Source organism: Mytilus californianus, unplaced genomic scaffold, assembly GCF_021869535.1.
Source record: "Mytilus californianus isolate M0D057914Y unplaced genomic scaffold, xbMytCali1.0.p SCAF_61, whole genome shotgun sequence".
Classification (NCBI taxonomy): domain Eukaryota; kingdom Metazoa; phylum Mollusca; class Bivalvia; order Mytilida; family Mytilidae; genus Mytilus; species Mytilus californianus.
Window position 1 is genome coordinate 878,130 of NW_026262714.1, and position 17,614 is coordinate 895,743.

At 32.0% G+C, this 17,614-nt stretch overlaps 1 protein-coding gene across 1 annotated transcript; it reads right to left on the reverse strand.

Moving 5' to 3' along the window:
* Positions 1-706: 706 nt before the first annotated feature.
* Positions 707-17,129, reverse strand: LOC127707276 (receptor-type tyrosine-protein phosphatase epsilon-like). Its single transcript, XM_052211813.1, has 13 exons — positions 17,024-17,129; positions 15,414-15,511; positions 14,509-14,640; positions 13,984-14,129; positions 13,456-13,591; positions 12,002-12,151; positions 10,970-11,069; positions 7,778-7,851; positions 7,190-7,315; positions 4,295-4,408; positions 3,315-3,469; positions 2,533-2,668; positions 707-1,072 (listed from the first exon to the last, which is right to left on the reverse strand). Exons 1-13 carry the CDS (start codon positions 17,127-17,129, stop codon positions 1,001-1,003), a joined length of 1,545 nt encoding a protein of 514 aa, XP_052067773.1. The 3' UTR covers positions 707-1,000.
* Between the last annotated feature and the right edge of the window lie 485 nt (positions 17,130-17,614).

The window sequence follows — 17,614 nt, forward strand, 5'->3', positions numbered from 1 at the left end:
ATTCTTGATACGTCATTTTGTATTAGATAAATACTACGAGTTATTCATTCAGGCTCAACTAAAGAGTGAATTACTTGTAAAGGAAAAATTCCAAGATACCAAGGTCACACTCAAATTTTAAAAGTTGAAATATAACCCTTAAACCTACGGTAATAGAGGAAGAGACAAACAATAGTCAATAAGTGTATACTATTACACAATATATTGACAGCACGAACCCTACCGATGCGGCATGTATTCAATATAGTTATTAATCATTCCAATCGTTCTCCTACACAGTATGGTATTCGTTTTTTCTCCTTTTATAGTGTTTTTCCAAGAACATTATGGAAGAAAACTAGCAAAAAAAGTAAAATAACAAAAATACGAAACTCAATGGAAAGTTAAAGACAGAAATTTCCTTATCCAATGGCAAAATCAAAAGCTAAAACACATCAAACGAATGCAACTGTCATATTCCTGACTTGGTACAGGAATTTTCTTAGGTAGAAATTGATCGATTTATCCTGGTTTTATAGCTCGCTAAACCTCTCACTTTTATGAAAGTCGCATAGAATTCCATTATATTGACAACAATGTGTGAGCAAAACAAACAGACATAATAGGTAAAAATGTAAAAAAAATGGAACACAGCAGTCAACATTGTGATATAATCTTAATTGTTAAAATTGTTTCAAAACAAATAAATTACTGAAATGCAGTAGGTACATTTTTATTACGAAAAAAAAACCCGGATAACAATAATAGTCTCATTTAACGGATATGCAAGAATATGACAAACTTTTTCCAGTATGCGACTGGATCTGTCATTTACATGATAATGAAGATAATGATAATATTCATACATTGAAATATCTATTATTTCAATAATAAATTGACTTTTGACTTCTGTACAACAATCCATACACTGTTAATTCATTTTTTTCATATTTGATTATAAAATGAAAGTGTTAAGAATTCCTTTGCTTACTCAAACAGTCAATTGCACTGTCATTTTACACTAAAGATTCGCATATACTGACTGTTCTTCTAGGTAATCTTTGATACACTTGTAGCAGTACTCGTACTGATCCTTAAAACATAAAATATCCTCATTATACGTGGCTCATTTTCATGAATGACTATGGGATGGTATTATTCTATGCTCTGTTGTTTAGAGGTTGTGTTTTTAATTTTTGATAGATACATGCTCATGTTGGAAAAGGCTTTTAATGCATATTAACAAATATTTTGTTTTTCAGTAATTAAAACACAACTAAATATTTATAAACAGATATGCCCAATAACTGTCCTACATTCTGTGGCTCATTCTAATTTATTTCGTTTCCATATATTCAAGTTTTTCACAGACTATTTATGACGTCTTTACACTAAATCCATTGGATGTGTACTGGTCGATTTTGTCTAAGAGACATTGTTCATTTATTAGCTGAGATGGGCTTAGAACTAGCTTTCAGTACATGTAACTGTGAGTACTCTTAAATCGGTAGTTTTAATCTTTAGTCTTTATGTTGTTTGTGCTTTGTGTCGATCTGATGTTGATACGCGTGTAGTTTGTTCTTATATTGTGCTGTTACACTAATGTACACATAATTAGCTTGGGTATTGAAAGAAATTTGAGAAGTAAACAGTATTCAGTCAGCTTGCAGGTGACCTGATTGACCGGATTATCTTCATTGATTACATAACAATTATGTATACAGCTCGGTGATTTCAGATGACAAGGCCGGTTTTATGAGGTTAAATTTGATTGAATTTGATTAACTAAATACAAAAATACCGGCCGGTATCCGATTTAAAGGGGTGGCCGGTTTTAGAAGGTTACATGGCCATTTAATGGAATACAAATCGCCCGGGACTTCTTGATTTGGCCGGTATGAGGGGAGAACCGGTATTCAGAGTGGCCGGTTTAGAGAAGTTTCACTGTAGTTTGTTCTTATATTGTGCTGTTACACTAATGTTCCAGGTTAGATGAAGGATGAAGGCTTACAAACATGTTTACCCCCCGCCCCCAAAATATACTATATGTGCATTTCTCAAGTCTCACTAATTCAGTAGTTATAGTTAGTTTATGTCTATCATATTTGTTATACATTTATTGTTTAGAACATAAATCAAGCAGTTGGAGTTTTTTTTGTTTGGATTTTTTTTTTTAAATTTCGTTTCGAAGCCTTTTATAGTTTACACTACGGTAGTCGTTCTGTTTCTTTTTAAGACTAAACGGTGACCAACGGCTTACATCTACTTCATTTTGGTCTCTGGTCGTTGTCTTATTGTCAAACATACCACATCTTTTTTTTTTAAATGAATTAGTATATGGGTAATGGTAATTTGGGAAATGTAACATATTTTTTTGTATTACACTGAAACGTTAGGTTGTATAATGTAAGGTTGAAACATATTTGTGTGAACTTTTACTTAAAACGTGATGTTTGTGTAACCCTGACCATAGTATGACAATTCCGTAATATGGTTCGATAGCTGCTGTTGTATTTATGTGTTTTATATTGATTTATGTCCTTGCAAACTTACAAAATTTGTCACAAATTCTGGTCGCCGAATTTGTATTGTTCTTATAACTTGGAACACATCGACTTGATCATCTATCTTCATTTTCTTTAAAATCAAACTTAATGCAACAAACAGTCCACTCTGTGTTGCACCATTGCTGGAAAATACATGGACATGTTGATTATACATACATTGCTCATTTAACAAATCCGCGATAATGTTAGTGAACAAGGAACGTGAGAGAATGTATGCATTTAACATGAAAGTAATTAATTATCATCACTATAGCTTTGGACGCATGAAATTATTAAACGTGTTGTTTTCAATTTTTTTATCTGTATCAAAATATTGAAAATAGGTGAAATTTGTTTTTAAAGTGCAAAGATTACAGACACTATTATATCGTCTAATTGTAATGTTTTAACATGTTTAAGGTGATAATTTTCAACATACATTTTTTATATGTTTTTTGTCCATAATATTTAAAATGAGGAAAACAATGATATAAAAAAATTAAAGTTATTTATTAATCTGAAAGGGGGAATTATTGTTTTAATAAACTAAAACCGAAATTTCATGTTAGAATGTCTATTGATATGCAATTCCACTATTTTTCTATTTAGCATTACAGAGCTAACATTGTTGCTATTCAAAACTTTCATTAATGAACGAACGTTTGTTAATGAATATAATAGCATGTTCCAAAAATAATACATGAGTATGTAACAGAGTTTAGAATTGTTTATTTCGAAGTCTGTTTTGTATTTACGATCAACCTCAAGAGGTCGGGCTTGTTAAAATACCTGCAAACGACAGTCACTGGACCTGTGTGATGTTTTCGTTGATCAATCACTCTTTGCAACAGTACCAGCATGTCAGCTGCAGGAGGTAGCGAAGAGTTGCCACTTTCGCATTGTTTTGCGCAGAACACATGTATAGATCTTTTATCTTGTCTATTCTTAAACATACAAAAATGAAATCAAATTGTAGATACTTTCCTTCTGTTTCAGCATAGTGTATAGTGGGTAGTATTGTTTTCATTACAAGAAGATAAATATACTTCAGCTGTTTATATGTATAATCGTCCTTAACATTCATAAAATATTTGCAACTGGACGTTAAGCAAACAAAACATAATCACTTGATATCACTTTACGTCCTGTCAGCCGAGCAGTGTCATTGTATTGACGGAACAATATTTTGTACAAAAATGACATGTTTACTAGATAAAATATTAACTATAAAAATATCCACGTTTTCACAGGTGTTATACCGCTGGCTTTGTCCTTTAAAATGTATAAAATGTATAAAATGTTGTTTCTCTGTACCAATTTTGATATAATATGCTGTGAATCAATTCTCTTAAACCTGATATCTATGATGAGTTTCTTTACAACATTGGGTATGGATTGGTACAAGAATGTCTGTCATAAGTAAATGCTTATTTGCTAAGTGAATTACAACAGATGCGCTCAATTTTTTTTTCTACATGTTGCTAATTAAATAAATATAAGTCCCAAGCTGTGTTATATTACATTATCAAATTAGTGATCTTTTATAAAATTGCCAAGTGTAATGTTTCAATTCGTCGATTAGATTAAAGGACTATCAGTTATTCCATTGCTCGTACGTCACGTCGTCTCTTGAATTTTCGTTGTTTATGACGTCATGGTGTACGCTTTGGAACATTTAAACCAGCATGCAACAAATAATATCATGTGTGTCCTAAAAATAGACAAATAAACAGTTCTTCTATAGTTTAAAACTAATCTTATTATCTTACCACTCGTTGAACAATAGAAAGTTGAACTTCTATCGGTGTCTTATCAATATCAAGGTCAATGTTAAAATTTTCAAACTCCAGTCTTTTCTCTGTTCTTAGCCATAATGGAGCATCCTTAAAATAAACCGAATTATGAAATTGTTACTTCAGATTGATAAGTAATAGTTATCCCATGAGGACGCGGTGTGTCAGTGTAAGATCACCCCATGGCCGGAGGCCAGAGGGTGATCTAACACTGACACAACAAGTCCGAATGGGATAACTATTTTACATCCCAGCTGTTCTAGATTAGATATAAAACCATTTACGCTTCATAAAATCTAGTTTAGAACGCCACACAATAAATATAATATACTTTATTTATTTCTATATAGCATATACCCTTAATGAGCCCCGGACAAATTGTTTAAATATGTTAAGCATGTAAAATTAACACAGAGTTTTTATCCAGTCGTCCTGGTGTAGGGGTATGGATCGATGGTCTATATGCTACAGGTCTTGAGTTCGAATCCCAGCATAGACACTGGATTTTTACTACATAAATTTTGATAGTAAGTCTTTTCCGTATAAGTAATTCTAAGTTTTATTGTGGATTTGTCATTCACGCCAAAATGTGACTCAGATCACCCCTGGTAGAACAAAGGAACTGGGATGTAAGTATTGAGTACTATTTTATTTACTTGATTCATATATTTATGTGGTCACATCTTTTCAATATATTTAAAGTAATTAACTGTGGACTTTTAAAAATGAATATTTAGACGCAGTGAACACCAGATGACACACTACACGTGACAGGCTAATATATAATTATTTTTTCGTGATTATGTTTAAGATAAGCGTTTAATTAATCTTGTTATCATTATATAATAATATTTATCGTGACCCGTCTGTAATGTGGCTTTAGATTCCAAAGTCAACCGACAAACTAAAAATAAGCATGAGGATATACCATGTACATGTACTAACGTGTACCAACTACATTACAATGTTACGGAAGCAGTAAGTTTACAATTACACACTATACACTGAAGACAAAACGAACGGTCCGTTTTGTCCTTAATAATGTAGAAAATAATATGTTGAATTATGACCTGAAATATTTATCGCCAAAAACATCATTTGAACAATTTTGAAAAATATCATAACCTATCAGGTTTTATTTTTATCTATTCTTAAAGATTTAAAATTAAAACAAGTGAAACTGCTGACTTATATAAATCCTTAAACCAAATTTCAGAAATCCTTATGATGTAGTTCCTGAGATAGATGCGACGAAAACTATTCATGGGACGGATGGACGAACGGACGGATGGACTGACGGATGGACGGACAGAGAGAGGTAAAACAGTATATCCCCACTTTTTAAAGCGGGTGTATAATAAGAATTAGCTATACGTAATTGATAAAGGCTAACCAACGCCACAAATAACAAGTAGACGTCAAGAGGTCAACATACGTCTTTATAGACAAAATATGTCTGAATTGTCCCTAGTGTATCAATAACGTTGTAGCTGCATTTAAACTGAAACTATGAAAGATCTGCAACAAACACGAATACCTCCAAATATAAATAAAACGTTAATTTGTTTTCAGCCTAAACTTATTATCACAGCTAGCAGTTATGTACTTTTTAAATTTTCATATAGAAATGATATTGAAGATTATAGCCTATATGATATACATTTTCGCCGATTTCAATATTTTATATTGTGTTCGGTGTACATGTTTATCAGTAAACTTTTACTTTTGTGTTTTAAGTAACAGACAAAACGCAATAAATTTCCAGTCTAAATTCATTTTGTACAACCTGTCTGTAATAGCGGCGCATGCAGACCGGGCTTTGCATATTCTGGAAGTAGTATACGTACCACATATAATACATATGTTGCATATGTTGGAAGTCATGAATATGTATACCGTAACGTATATGTTTTGAAACAATCAGACGTAATGCATTTTTAATGCAAAATCATAACAACATTCGGTTAGCTAAATAGATCATATGATAAATATAGAATTAAATTGGCATCAATAAAAGAGAGGCGGAAGACACATAAGGAAATTAGCATTCCAACTGAAAGCTGTATACACACAGACAACGCCATTGCAAAAACGAAAAAAGACAAAACGACAAACAACAGTCACCAAAACACAACATAGAAAACGATGGACTGAGCAACGCGAACCGAACCAAAAACCGGGTGTTATTTCAAGCTATTTACTTTTATGTATACTGATAGTTACGAATAAAACTGCCTGAATACATCCCATTCTAAAAATGTATGACAATGGTACAAATGTTTAGTGAATATATATTATATTGATAAGATTTACAATTCGTTGTAACTATCGAGATTCGATTAGTTGTTGATGCATGCTACAAAATAGGTATTGTAAACCGTTTTTTTTTAAACATAAACAGTTTTAAATGCTAGACACGTTATTTATTATTTTGACTTATAGACTTAGTGGTGACATAAATTAACAATGTTGATCTTCTTTCTGTTCCGTCATTCTTATTCAAGAACTCCGATGACAATATACGGAACATGTATTTTACGTGGCTAGAAATAGGCGCGTCCAAGTTTTTCATGTATCATTCTGAATTCTGAAATTCAAGGTATGTACTTTCCCGCATGTATTGGTGACTCATTTCATGTTTGATTCATTTATCCTTAAAGTTTGATCATCTTAATGTTTTTGAAAATGTAAAACTTATCGTCAATAAAATTAAAGCCGTCTGATATGTTTGAAGTACTGTTGCTCTTTTCATTTTACAGGTCAATATTACCAGATGACTGTCAGCTATTATGCCACCAACAGTTAGATTTATGCATACAGTCATGATCGTGTTGTCAAAAGAAATAATTAAATTGTTCGTAATTGCCTCACTTCATTAAGTGTATCCAATAAAACAACAATACTGGAGTCGTGATCATACACCATTGTCCAGAAATCAACCACAGTTTCTTTTAATGGACATTGGGTAACCAAAAAGGCTCCTTGTACTGAGTATCCCTAAAAATAATAAGATTTATATATTTACATAAAATTACTACAATAATATGCTTTTGAAGAAAATAATGTTGTCGAAATTAGTGCAGTATCACATTATGCATTAAAGATGATTACGTATTCATATACTTCAGAACCATTATTTTTTGCATAGATACTTTTTCAAAGGACTACTTGCATGCACGTATTCGGAAACCAAATGTTTTACATGTTCACGTAAAACTTTATATACTTTTTAAATACACCAACACGGGAATGTTGTATGATTCACAATGATACATGTGATACACATATTCATCACAGGTCGATTAGAAAGTGATTGGTAGTCTACAAACGGGTTACACTTAGAAATAACTATTTCACAAGCTTTACTTAATTCGTTCTGTAAACTTGTTTAATGAGACCAACTTATATGACCGGAACACATATTGCATGGAAAATAAATACTGATAACTTTGCACTTACTGGTATTATAACTGCATTTATGTAATTGGTTTTGTTCTTACCAAAGGACATGAGATATGGCCTATAGTCATCATCTACAATGCAAATGAAAATGATCTGAGCAGTCTTGTAAAAACCGAAAAAAACCAAAACAGGAATATGTTTAAAACATAATCCCAAATCAATAGTTTAAGACGTTACATAAGAGCATTCACTCGTCCCTTATGTTGATACATAGCACCAAAAAATAAAAACGCTGTATCCACATTCGTGATGTTTTGTCTACTTGAGGCATTTTGTATACATGCTATGTCTTTATGCAGGATTTAAAACTTTTTTATCACATGATATCTATTTTATTTTCGATTTTAAATAAACAATAAAATGTGCGTAAACCTACATCTATGGGATATTATAGCATATTTTTCAATATATCTGCATCAATTATTAAATCAAGTCAGCAAAATGACATTTGTATTCCATTCGTTTAGTTGGTTGATATTGTCTAAAGTTTGTCAGTTTTTATGGACTTACCACTTTTTGCAATTACGTTGGAGAATTTTTGTCATACTTTTTCCAATAAATTTCTCGCAACAGATGTATTACAAAACATGTCTGTGGAAGCATGTCTCGATATACGGATTAAGACTTGAAGGAATCAAATTTGTAAGTTTCCGAAATATATTTCTCGTCATCAAATTGCATAATTGCTGAAATCGGCGTTTCGCATTTTTGTGGCACCCGCCAATGAGTTTATTCATTTTGCTTGCAGACAAAATAGCATTCTGTCAGCACTAAGCATTGGATTTATGGCCTCTTATCAAACTGTAAAAGCGTCCGGTCAGAATGAGGACGGTAAATCCGATGACTGGGTAGAGAGAATGCAACGCTTTTTGGTCGTTAAGAACTATCTGGAATATGACAGTTGTTTTCCATCCTTTTGATGTCTTTGTGCTTTTGATTTTGTCATTTGATAAGAGACTTTCCGTTTTGAATCTCCCTTGGAGTTCGGTTGTTTTGTTATTTCACTTTTTGCAACGAATCTATGAGGGGTCGGAAGGTGGCCTGTTGCTAGGCTAAATTTCTATTCCTATCCAATTCAACAAAAATATTCATTAATATGTTCATTTATTCAAAATGTCGTTACTAAAAATCTACAAGGCAAACAGTCTTAAAAAGTCTAAAAGAGAGACGAAAAATAACATATGATAAACGATCATGCTCTTGACAAACAGATTGCTTATAATCATTTTGAGCGAGCGATCCTAATTCTAATGCAATTATGGTTCTGATCATAGCCAGAACTTAGTAGTACTTTTGCTAATTAATATTCATAATATGAAAATGAGAATTGGACCACGTGATAATAGTTTGAACTGGACTGGCTTGATATCATTAAAATCTTTAAAACACGGATATTATAAGTTGCCCGTCACAGAGTCCTTGTTTATAATCACTCTGATATTTCCGTAAAGTTGACAGACGGTCAGAATCAAAACAATGAACGCGAATTTAGTGAATTTTTCGTGTTTTCGTGAGTTTATTCTTTTTGAAATAGGGGCATTTTAACTTTACGTGGGAACCTAGAGTTCAACGACTACACATACAAGGTTTGGACTTGCTTATTTTTTGGACATTCAAGTTTCAAGTTTCATCCCCGCAACCTGTTTTTGTAATGACCTTGTTAGCCAATTTTCAACACGAAGTTTGCAAATTTGACGTTTCAGCCATTTCAGCCTGTATTTTATACTGCAATGTTAAAAGCCTCTTGCTTCGATTTTTAAAATAGCTCAGGAACCTTGATTTTTGCAACGACAGTCATTATGTTTTGTTTAAATGGTGTATTTTGTTGTGTATATTTATTTTCTGTCCCCGCAACCTGTCTATCACTAAAAATTAAAGTTAAAACAGACATTTTTTTCAAAATTCCCTATCATTTCAATATAATTTCCGTGACCCGTATCCGATTTCTTTAGTATAATATTCAAATAAGCAAAGTGGCGTTGATTTCTGGATATGTTGGATGACGGTAAGCGTAAAATTCTCTATCTCCTCATCTGTAACTAAGGAAGCCGACATTTTAAATTCCGGAATGTATTGACATGTGATTTCTCCAAAAAAACTCACATTGTGCACCTTGAAATCTTCTTTTTATCAAGTTATATTACATTCTGAGGCGGTCAGGAAGCCAGAAAACGCCCGGTGTTTACGTTTGACACCGGAAGCATACCTATGACGTCACCTAGTTTAGGGGCCAAAGAAGATAACATCAATTCGCGGAATTTTCGTTTAATGAACATTTTACACTGAAATAATGACTTAAATTGAATTATGTATTTATTTTGCATTAGAATAGAGATAACTGTATTTTATTAATTTTTAAGCTTTGACGATGTCCATCGGTAGATTAACTGTCGCAAATATCCGTTTATGTGTCTTCGCTGCGCGTCGCCAGGTAAACTCAATTTGCGATACTAAAACTAAAGATGGACTTCCGCAATGCTTCAAATACAATACAGTTTTCATTTAATTCAATCCATAATCTAACACGTTAACAATAATTTATTTACCAATCGGGAGCGGATTTGCCAAATGTTCCACAATGATTTACGACAGTCGTTAATTTGAAAAGTATCGGTTAAGTCAGTGAATCAACTTTTGGTCGCGTCTTTGTTGTGGTCCTTCGTTTTTAAATGATATTAAACAGGCAATCAAGGAGGCTGGAGCTTTATAATTTAATACATATTTTTAACTGTAATTCTATTATTGATGATGTTGCTGACGTTTTGAAAAAAAGATAATATTTAGCAATCTTAAATTATCCAAAGGAGATTGCAACCAATTATTACCACTAAAACCACGTTTTTAGCAGCACATTTGTTTAAACGATTCTAAACAGGTAGTACTTGCGCTCTTGTTTACTTTCAAAATCATGTAAGTAGAATGATTATTATTATTTATTAGAAAATGACAGCAAGATATAAAGCGTCAGATTACTATATGCTTTCATTAAAAAAATTTAAAACCATGTATTTACACACTAGATATCTTGTGGTGCTGATATGCCTCCTGTGTAAACTGCATATATTGTTTTCTTAACAAAATTTTCTCTGACTACATTGCACAACCGTGTTAAAAAAAATATAAAATAAATGAAAATATACACGTCTATAAGGTAAATAATAAAACATGATATATATTCCATACACTTACGTGGTAAAATAGAATTTACTGCATTCTTTGAAATGTTCTCTTCGAGTCTTGCAGATGTGAAATTGTCAGCAGAGTATGAGGGACGAAGACTTTGCAACCTCTATTAAAACAAGTATGGTGTAGTGTTTTCCATTAACATACAATGATTAAAAAAACATATGACACAAAATTGTATGTATAAATATGTATACTTTATATATGCATACATAAAATGTACATTAATTTATTGTTTAGGGGCCAGCTGAGGCCCGTCTCCAGGTGCGAGATTTTCTCGCTGAAGACCCATTTGTGGCCTTGTGCTGTTTTCTGCTCTTTGGTGGGGTTGTCGTCTCTTTGCCAAATTCACCGTTTTCATTCTCAATTTTATAATATTAATATCAACAATCTCTACACCTACATGTATCTATGTCGTCTCGAATATAGAAAATCCGATTATTTTCAGGTTTTCTGTGTCATTGGGTTGATACCTTAATGTCGTATTGCCCTAATCTCCCTTACTTCTTGTGGCTTATTTGCGAATTGTTTCCTCTTTTAAAACTACAATTATCAATGTTTGTATTCTTCTTATCAAGAACAAAGATATTGATACTTTTGTACGTAGATTTTAACGATTATATGTATACTAATTTTGCATCATCTTGAGTATGACTTTTGCACCCACATATTTGTGTTGAGAAAAATTTTCAGTGTTTTCGTTTACTAGTACTATGCTTGACATTTTTGCAAATATATCATTATTCTAAAAAGCATAAAAAACAACGCAAAACAAAACATAAAGCAAAAAGATTAAACAAAACATTCCACTCACATTACTTTTACACAGAAACTATTCTGAAGGTTATCTTTTACACAAAATTAAAGCACACAAGATTTTTAGACACGTAGTTTCGGTTGCCATTGAACGGCAGTCAGTAATTAATTTTGCTAATACCAGTCTATCACTGTTTTATTCTCAATTTTTTTTCTGTTCTTTCTTGTCTTTCTATATTTTTGTTAGTGGCAATCGATTATGGTTATTTCAACTGTATATACCTGAAACTCTAATCGGTATGTCTTTTGATTTTGTGGAACTTTGTTATTTTCTTGTTCTTGAACGTAACTACAGAAATCATATACTGGAATAGATGTATCTGGCACGGTAAACAATTCTTGCAATGTTTCAAAGACAGCCTCGTATTGTTCCTACAAATATAAAACTAAAATTTGAAAGCAATAGATATGAGTCCTCAACTAGTATTGTGACGAACAATCATGTAATTGTAAGACACTATGATTTGATAACCAATATTTAAACTGTTAGTATAAACTAGAATTTTGATAAAAACATACAAAGATACCAGACACGAATTTCAAGTACACATGACTTGCCTTTCGTCTACATTAGATTGATCTGTTGCTTTCATAGTTGGAAGGGCAAATCAAAAACCAAGCCGAAAAGCATAACAAATGGAAAATTTCGAAAATGTTGTGCCAAATACGGCTTAGGTAATCTATTACTGGGTAGAAAAATCCTAATGTTTCGACAGATTATGCAGAAAGTAGATTACAGAAAATAAACACATCAATGATATTTCATCTCAACACAAAAGTGCTGACTACTGTGCTACTGATACGATCAGAAACAATACGTATAGCACTACAGGTATCAGAAAAATATCTTCAATCTAACATATTACATATACAGTCAGACAACGGTATTCCCAGCGGTTTGAAATTATTAACGTGAGTTATTACCTTCCAATTGTGCATTTCATAAATTAAATACAACAATCAATCAAAACCCACTGTTTCCCAATGATTCACACGATTAAAACAAACTGATTTATCCATGATTTTGGGGATGTTTTTGTCCCCAAAATCGCTGATTACGATCAAAACTTTATTACAAATTTCATGGTTTTCATTGATAAGCAATACTTGCATGTGTAGGCATCAACTTTCGTTTCAATATTTCTATCTGTATATAGTAACTTGGACTTTTAATGTAGTTTTTGTAGTGTGTTGTGTTGTTTTAGTATAACAACTTGTGAATTAAATACCTTGTCATTCGTATTTATCATCCATTCATTTATCTTAGGCCGAGGTAGTAAGTTATTGGTCATACATTTCCCGTTTATGCTTACTATATTAGCTTTATTTGATGGATAGTTATTTGGACAGCCGACCATACATTTATTGACTTTTTATATTTCCAAATAGATAATTATTGCATTATTTTTTTCTTTGGCATAAAAGTTTATCCAGTCGTCATAATTGACCGAGTGGTTTCAAATAAAAAAAAATCAGGCATTGTTTCATTATTGATATGTTAAGTTGCTAAAACGGTTAATGAACTAATAAAAATTTAAGTTATGAATGTACTGCAACAACTATGTAATAAATAAAGGATAACGTTGTATTTTAAACTGGAAAGTTTAATTTTTTATTTCTATATTGTATCGTATCTTTACTAAAGATTTAACTATTAAATATCGTATTCAACTTACAAATGTTTGAATCATATTCATTCTGTCCTTCCGCATAATCTTCACATATTCCTTGACATCAATATAACCAACTGATTTTCCATGTTCGTATAAGGAATCTATTGCAATAAATGTACCCGTTCTGCCTATGCCTGCACTAAAAAATCATTTCAGAAACATATTCAATGATTAGAATTGGTTTTTCTACGATTATATTGCAAGTAAACCAACAGTATAACATATATTGTGCGACTTCTTTGGTACCTTTCAAGCTGATTAATTGGCATTGTATTTCTTTTTTTAACAGACTATTCAGCTACGCTTTCTTGTTGGATTCTTCGGAAAAGCAACGGCTGAAAAAATGAAATAATAATAATTATCAAGGATTCGCTATATTTTCTCAGTTCGAAATTTTGTAGCTGTTTTTGAATTTAACTATTAAACATGGCATGTGCTGTTTTAAATATGGTATCAGATCATCGATGTCCTTTGCATTTGTTTTTTTGATTTTATGTACACAGCAATTACCTCATATAGATATTAAATTACCTGCAGTGTACGAGAAGTGGTCCAGGCTGATCACAGCTCATATTCGTGACTGCTCTATAGAAATTCACCAGCTTTATACTGTCTGGAACACCATGATCAGGCCATTGTGTAAAGTGAAAATGATGAACCTTTCGTTCGTGTTTTTCCTGTAGAAGAAAAAAGCAAATTATTGAAATGCTTGACTGTGAAAGCACTACGTCATTCTATTGTCAACATATGTACTGCACTGACTTTTTGTAGACAGCTTAACTCCTTTAAACGTTAACAGATGATGACAAAAACTACCACTAGGGCTCTGTTTACTGGCATGTTGTCAAAAACCGATCGAAGAATTTGTATACACTTTATGGTTCAAAAAAGTGAAAGTAATTTTGATAGAGAGTTCTTGTTTAGTTAACTATGATATAGTGGTTGTAGTAAAGGCGTATATTTAAGCTGGTTTCTCATAGACATACACGATGTTTAACAATTGCCTGCGTATCAGCATTACAAAATTGACACTAATCAAAACAAAGTGTAAATTACCAATTTGTGTCTAACTTTTATCAGCCTGTACATGTATACAGAGTGTTCCTTTTCTACATCCATGGTTAATATAATTTTGTCTACTATCAATGGCTTGTTAGTTGTCTGTGGCCAATACTGGTCACATTTTTTCTGCAAAGGTACAGTAAGATATGTTCATTTAGTGATACTGTTTGTTTTAAATAAAGATAAATCGTTATCATATGACTAAAAAGGCATATGCATGTCGTTAAGACAGCCGTTAGCTCAACAATATAATCCACATTTAGATATATATTCATGGTCTTAAGTTATTGACAATGACAAGTGTCGCTGCCAAACCTAACAAAAACGTTAAGGTAGCATGTGTGTTTCTGACATGTACACGTTGATTAAAATAATATTCAAAGTTTTGGCATCCCAATTGAGGATAGAACAGTACAGATTTTGTTAAAATCAATCACTTACGGCCGAAACGTAATGTCTAGTCCCTCAAACCAATGACTTGTATTTATATTCAGGAAAACAGTCATTTTTCTCAAACTTCGTTCTCAAGAAATGTCTGCGTAAGGTCAATAAATGATTCCATTCAAAGAGTCGATACCAAAACAACGAAAGTTTCCAGATTTTGGTTAGAACTAATTTGTTATTCATAACAGTAATTAGTTGTTCAATGTAAGCAATTTTCAGGTTTGCCAGGCAGCAATTCCCTGTTTGACAATACTTTCATATTGTTTTGTTTTTTCTCACTGATCATGGAAGTAAAGTCAAAACCTTAACGCGGCAAACTTTGATCTACATTGCGTGCTACTCCATTTTTACTACTTCAAAATTATCTAAAATTAACAAGAAAGTAAAATTTTGTTTTTAATCCTCTGAATGGACTTTAAAACTCAAATATTCAACATTTTAATGATGTCATATACTTTTCCTTCTTCCTCCAGTTGGGTGACCATCACTATTTTGCCAACATTTTCCTGCCATATCATATGCCAGAAATCTCTCACTGTATTTTTTTTTGGACCTGAAATCATAAAATAAACAAGCGAAATAGACCATGAAGGACATTTGCACCAGTCGTTCAATGTGTATTCTGTTTTCTTTTTAAACATTATCAATATGCATGATATGACTGGACAAGGTTTGTAAGTTATTCTCTATTCGTGTATTGTTAACTGAACAACATACATAAACAGCCATCATCTGAAACTGTTTAAGACTCGCTGGCAGAATAACTGTACATTCTTAATTCGGTGTAAGCATGCATCAATTTGGTCTGCATCTAAAACTGTTTAGCATGGAATGGCAAATTGCTCTGCACGCAATAAAAAACATCCCTGTTGATGTTTTTTTCTAATTCTATATATGCATACAGTCACATGACAAACTAACCTCTAAATAAGAATAATCCAAATGTGAAATATGAAGTATGTATCCGAACTTTCAGCTTCTCGAATTAAAAGTCATTAACTGATAAAAGAAAACAATTTAGATTTACAATGTAGTTTACTGAAAAGTAATTTTACTGATTTTGAAAACTAGTATTGCAACATCTTGTTTAACACACTAGGATACATTGTTTTCACTCAGATTTTGGTGAGTAAAGGGAAAGAACCATTTTCAGAAAATGAATTCGGGTAATGGTAAATGTCATCTACATGTATGGTCATGTGATTATGATATATAATATTATAACAGACATAGAAAGAGAGTGTGTAATGACTCTTGTAGCAGATTAATTTTTTAAGCTTGATTTCATCTATTGCCATTATTCTCGGTTATACTTTTTATATTGTTTTGGAATTTAATTTGATTTTCTGGTTGCTTTGATTCGAACGCCATTGGTGTGTGCGTTTAGTAGGTTTTACAAACTTTTTGTTTTTGTTTTGTTTTCTGTATACTATTTTGACACTGTTCGTAATGACAAAAGGGATTGATACGAAAAGTAACGACTGTAATTCATATGAAATTAGGCAGTACAATTCATACCACGGCTTTGCGTCATTGCAAAAACTATAACAAATACATTTCAGCCATTTACTGGCTCAATTAACGTTCCATTTATGAGAATGATTGCAATTTATCAAATTGAAAATATAACTACAATTTTGAGAACGTGATTTGAATCAATTTATGATTATTATAATTACTATAAAAAAACAAGAATGTGTCCATAGTACACGGATGCCCCACTCGCACTATCATTTTCTAAAACAAATCATATCATAGGGAACATATGTACTAAGTTTCAAGTTGATTGGACTTCAACTTCATCAAAAATTACCTTGACCAAAAACTTTAACTTAAAACTTTAAACTGAAGCGGGACAGACGGACGGACGGACGAACGAACGAACGAACGGACGAACGGACGGACGTCCGAACGGACGCACAGACCGAAAAACATAATGCCCCTAGGTGGGGCATAACAATTGTGATAATACTAGTCTGAAACAAAGTACAACAAAAACTGGTATCTTCCTTTATACATGTTATATGAGAAAAAACCATTTTTTTTGTTAATTTGATATACAAACCTTGTGTGGCAATGTACGCCTTTTCTTTATCATAGCTCTGCAATTTAGATATATTTAAATCTGTTATTGTTTCATACAGATTATTTTTAAAAAGGTAACGCTTCATATCTAATCATTTTAAGAAGGTAACGCTTCGTGACTAATTAGTTTTAAAAAGGTAACGCTTAATAAATGATTATTTAGAAAAGGTAAATATTATCATAACATAAATAATCAACATTGACAAGTCATAACATTGACAGATAAATATTACTGAACCTACAAGTCATAACATTGACAGATAAATATCACTGAACCTAAAGTACCATGATTGCTAATTTCCATATATTAGGCTTTTGGCCTATTTGTTTGGGGGGATTGGGGGTGGCCCGAGGGGTAAACTTACCCAAAGCAATTGATGATAGTTTATATGAACTTCCTCTAGATACAAAAATTAATATGAACTTTACTCGGTTACAGAAATGCATGATATGTTTTTTTTTTTTTTTTTTTATTTCATTTTTGGTCTTTAATACTGTTATTTTTAATTATTTTTTATTTGTTATTGATTTTAAACTATTTAATATATATGTTTTATAAATTCAAAGGTAT

Coding starts and splice junctions, on each gene's coding strand:
- LOC127707276 (XM_052211813.1), bottom strand. CDS start 17,129: ATGAAGCGTTACCTTTTTAAAAATAATCTGTATGAAACAATAACAGAT. Junction 7,316..7,777: donor TAAATGCAGTTATAATACCA/GTAAGTGCAAAG, acceptor TATTATTTTTAG/GGATACTCAGTACAAGGAGC. Junction 2,669..3,314: donor CCAGTGACTGTCGTTTGCAG/GTATTTTAACAA, acceptor TGTATTTTCCAG/CAATGGTGCAACACAGAGTG.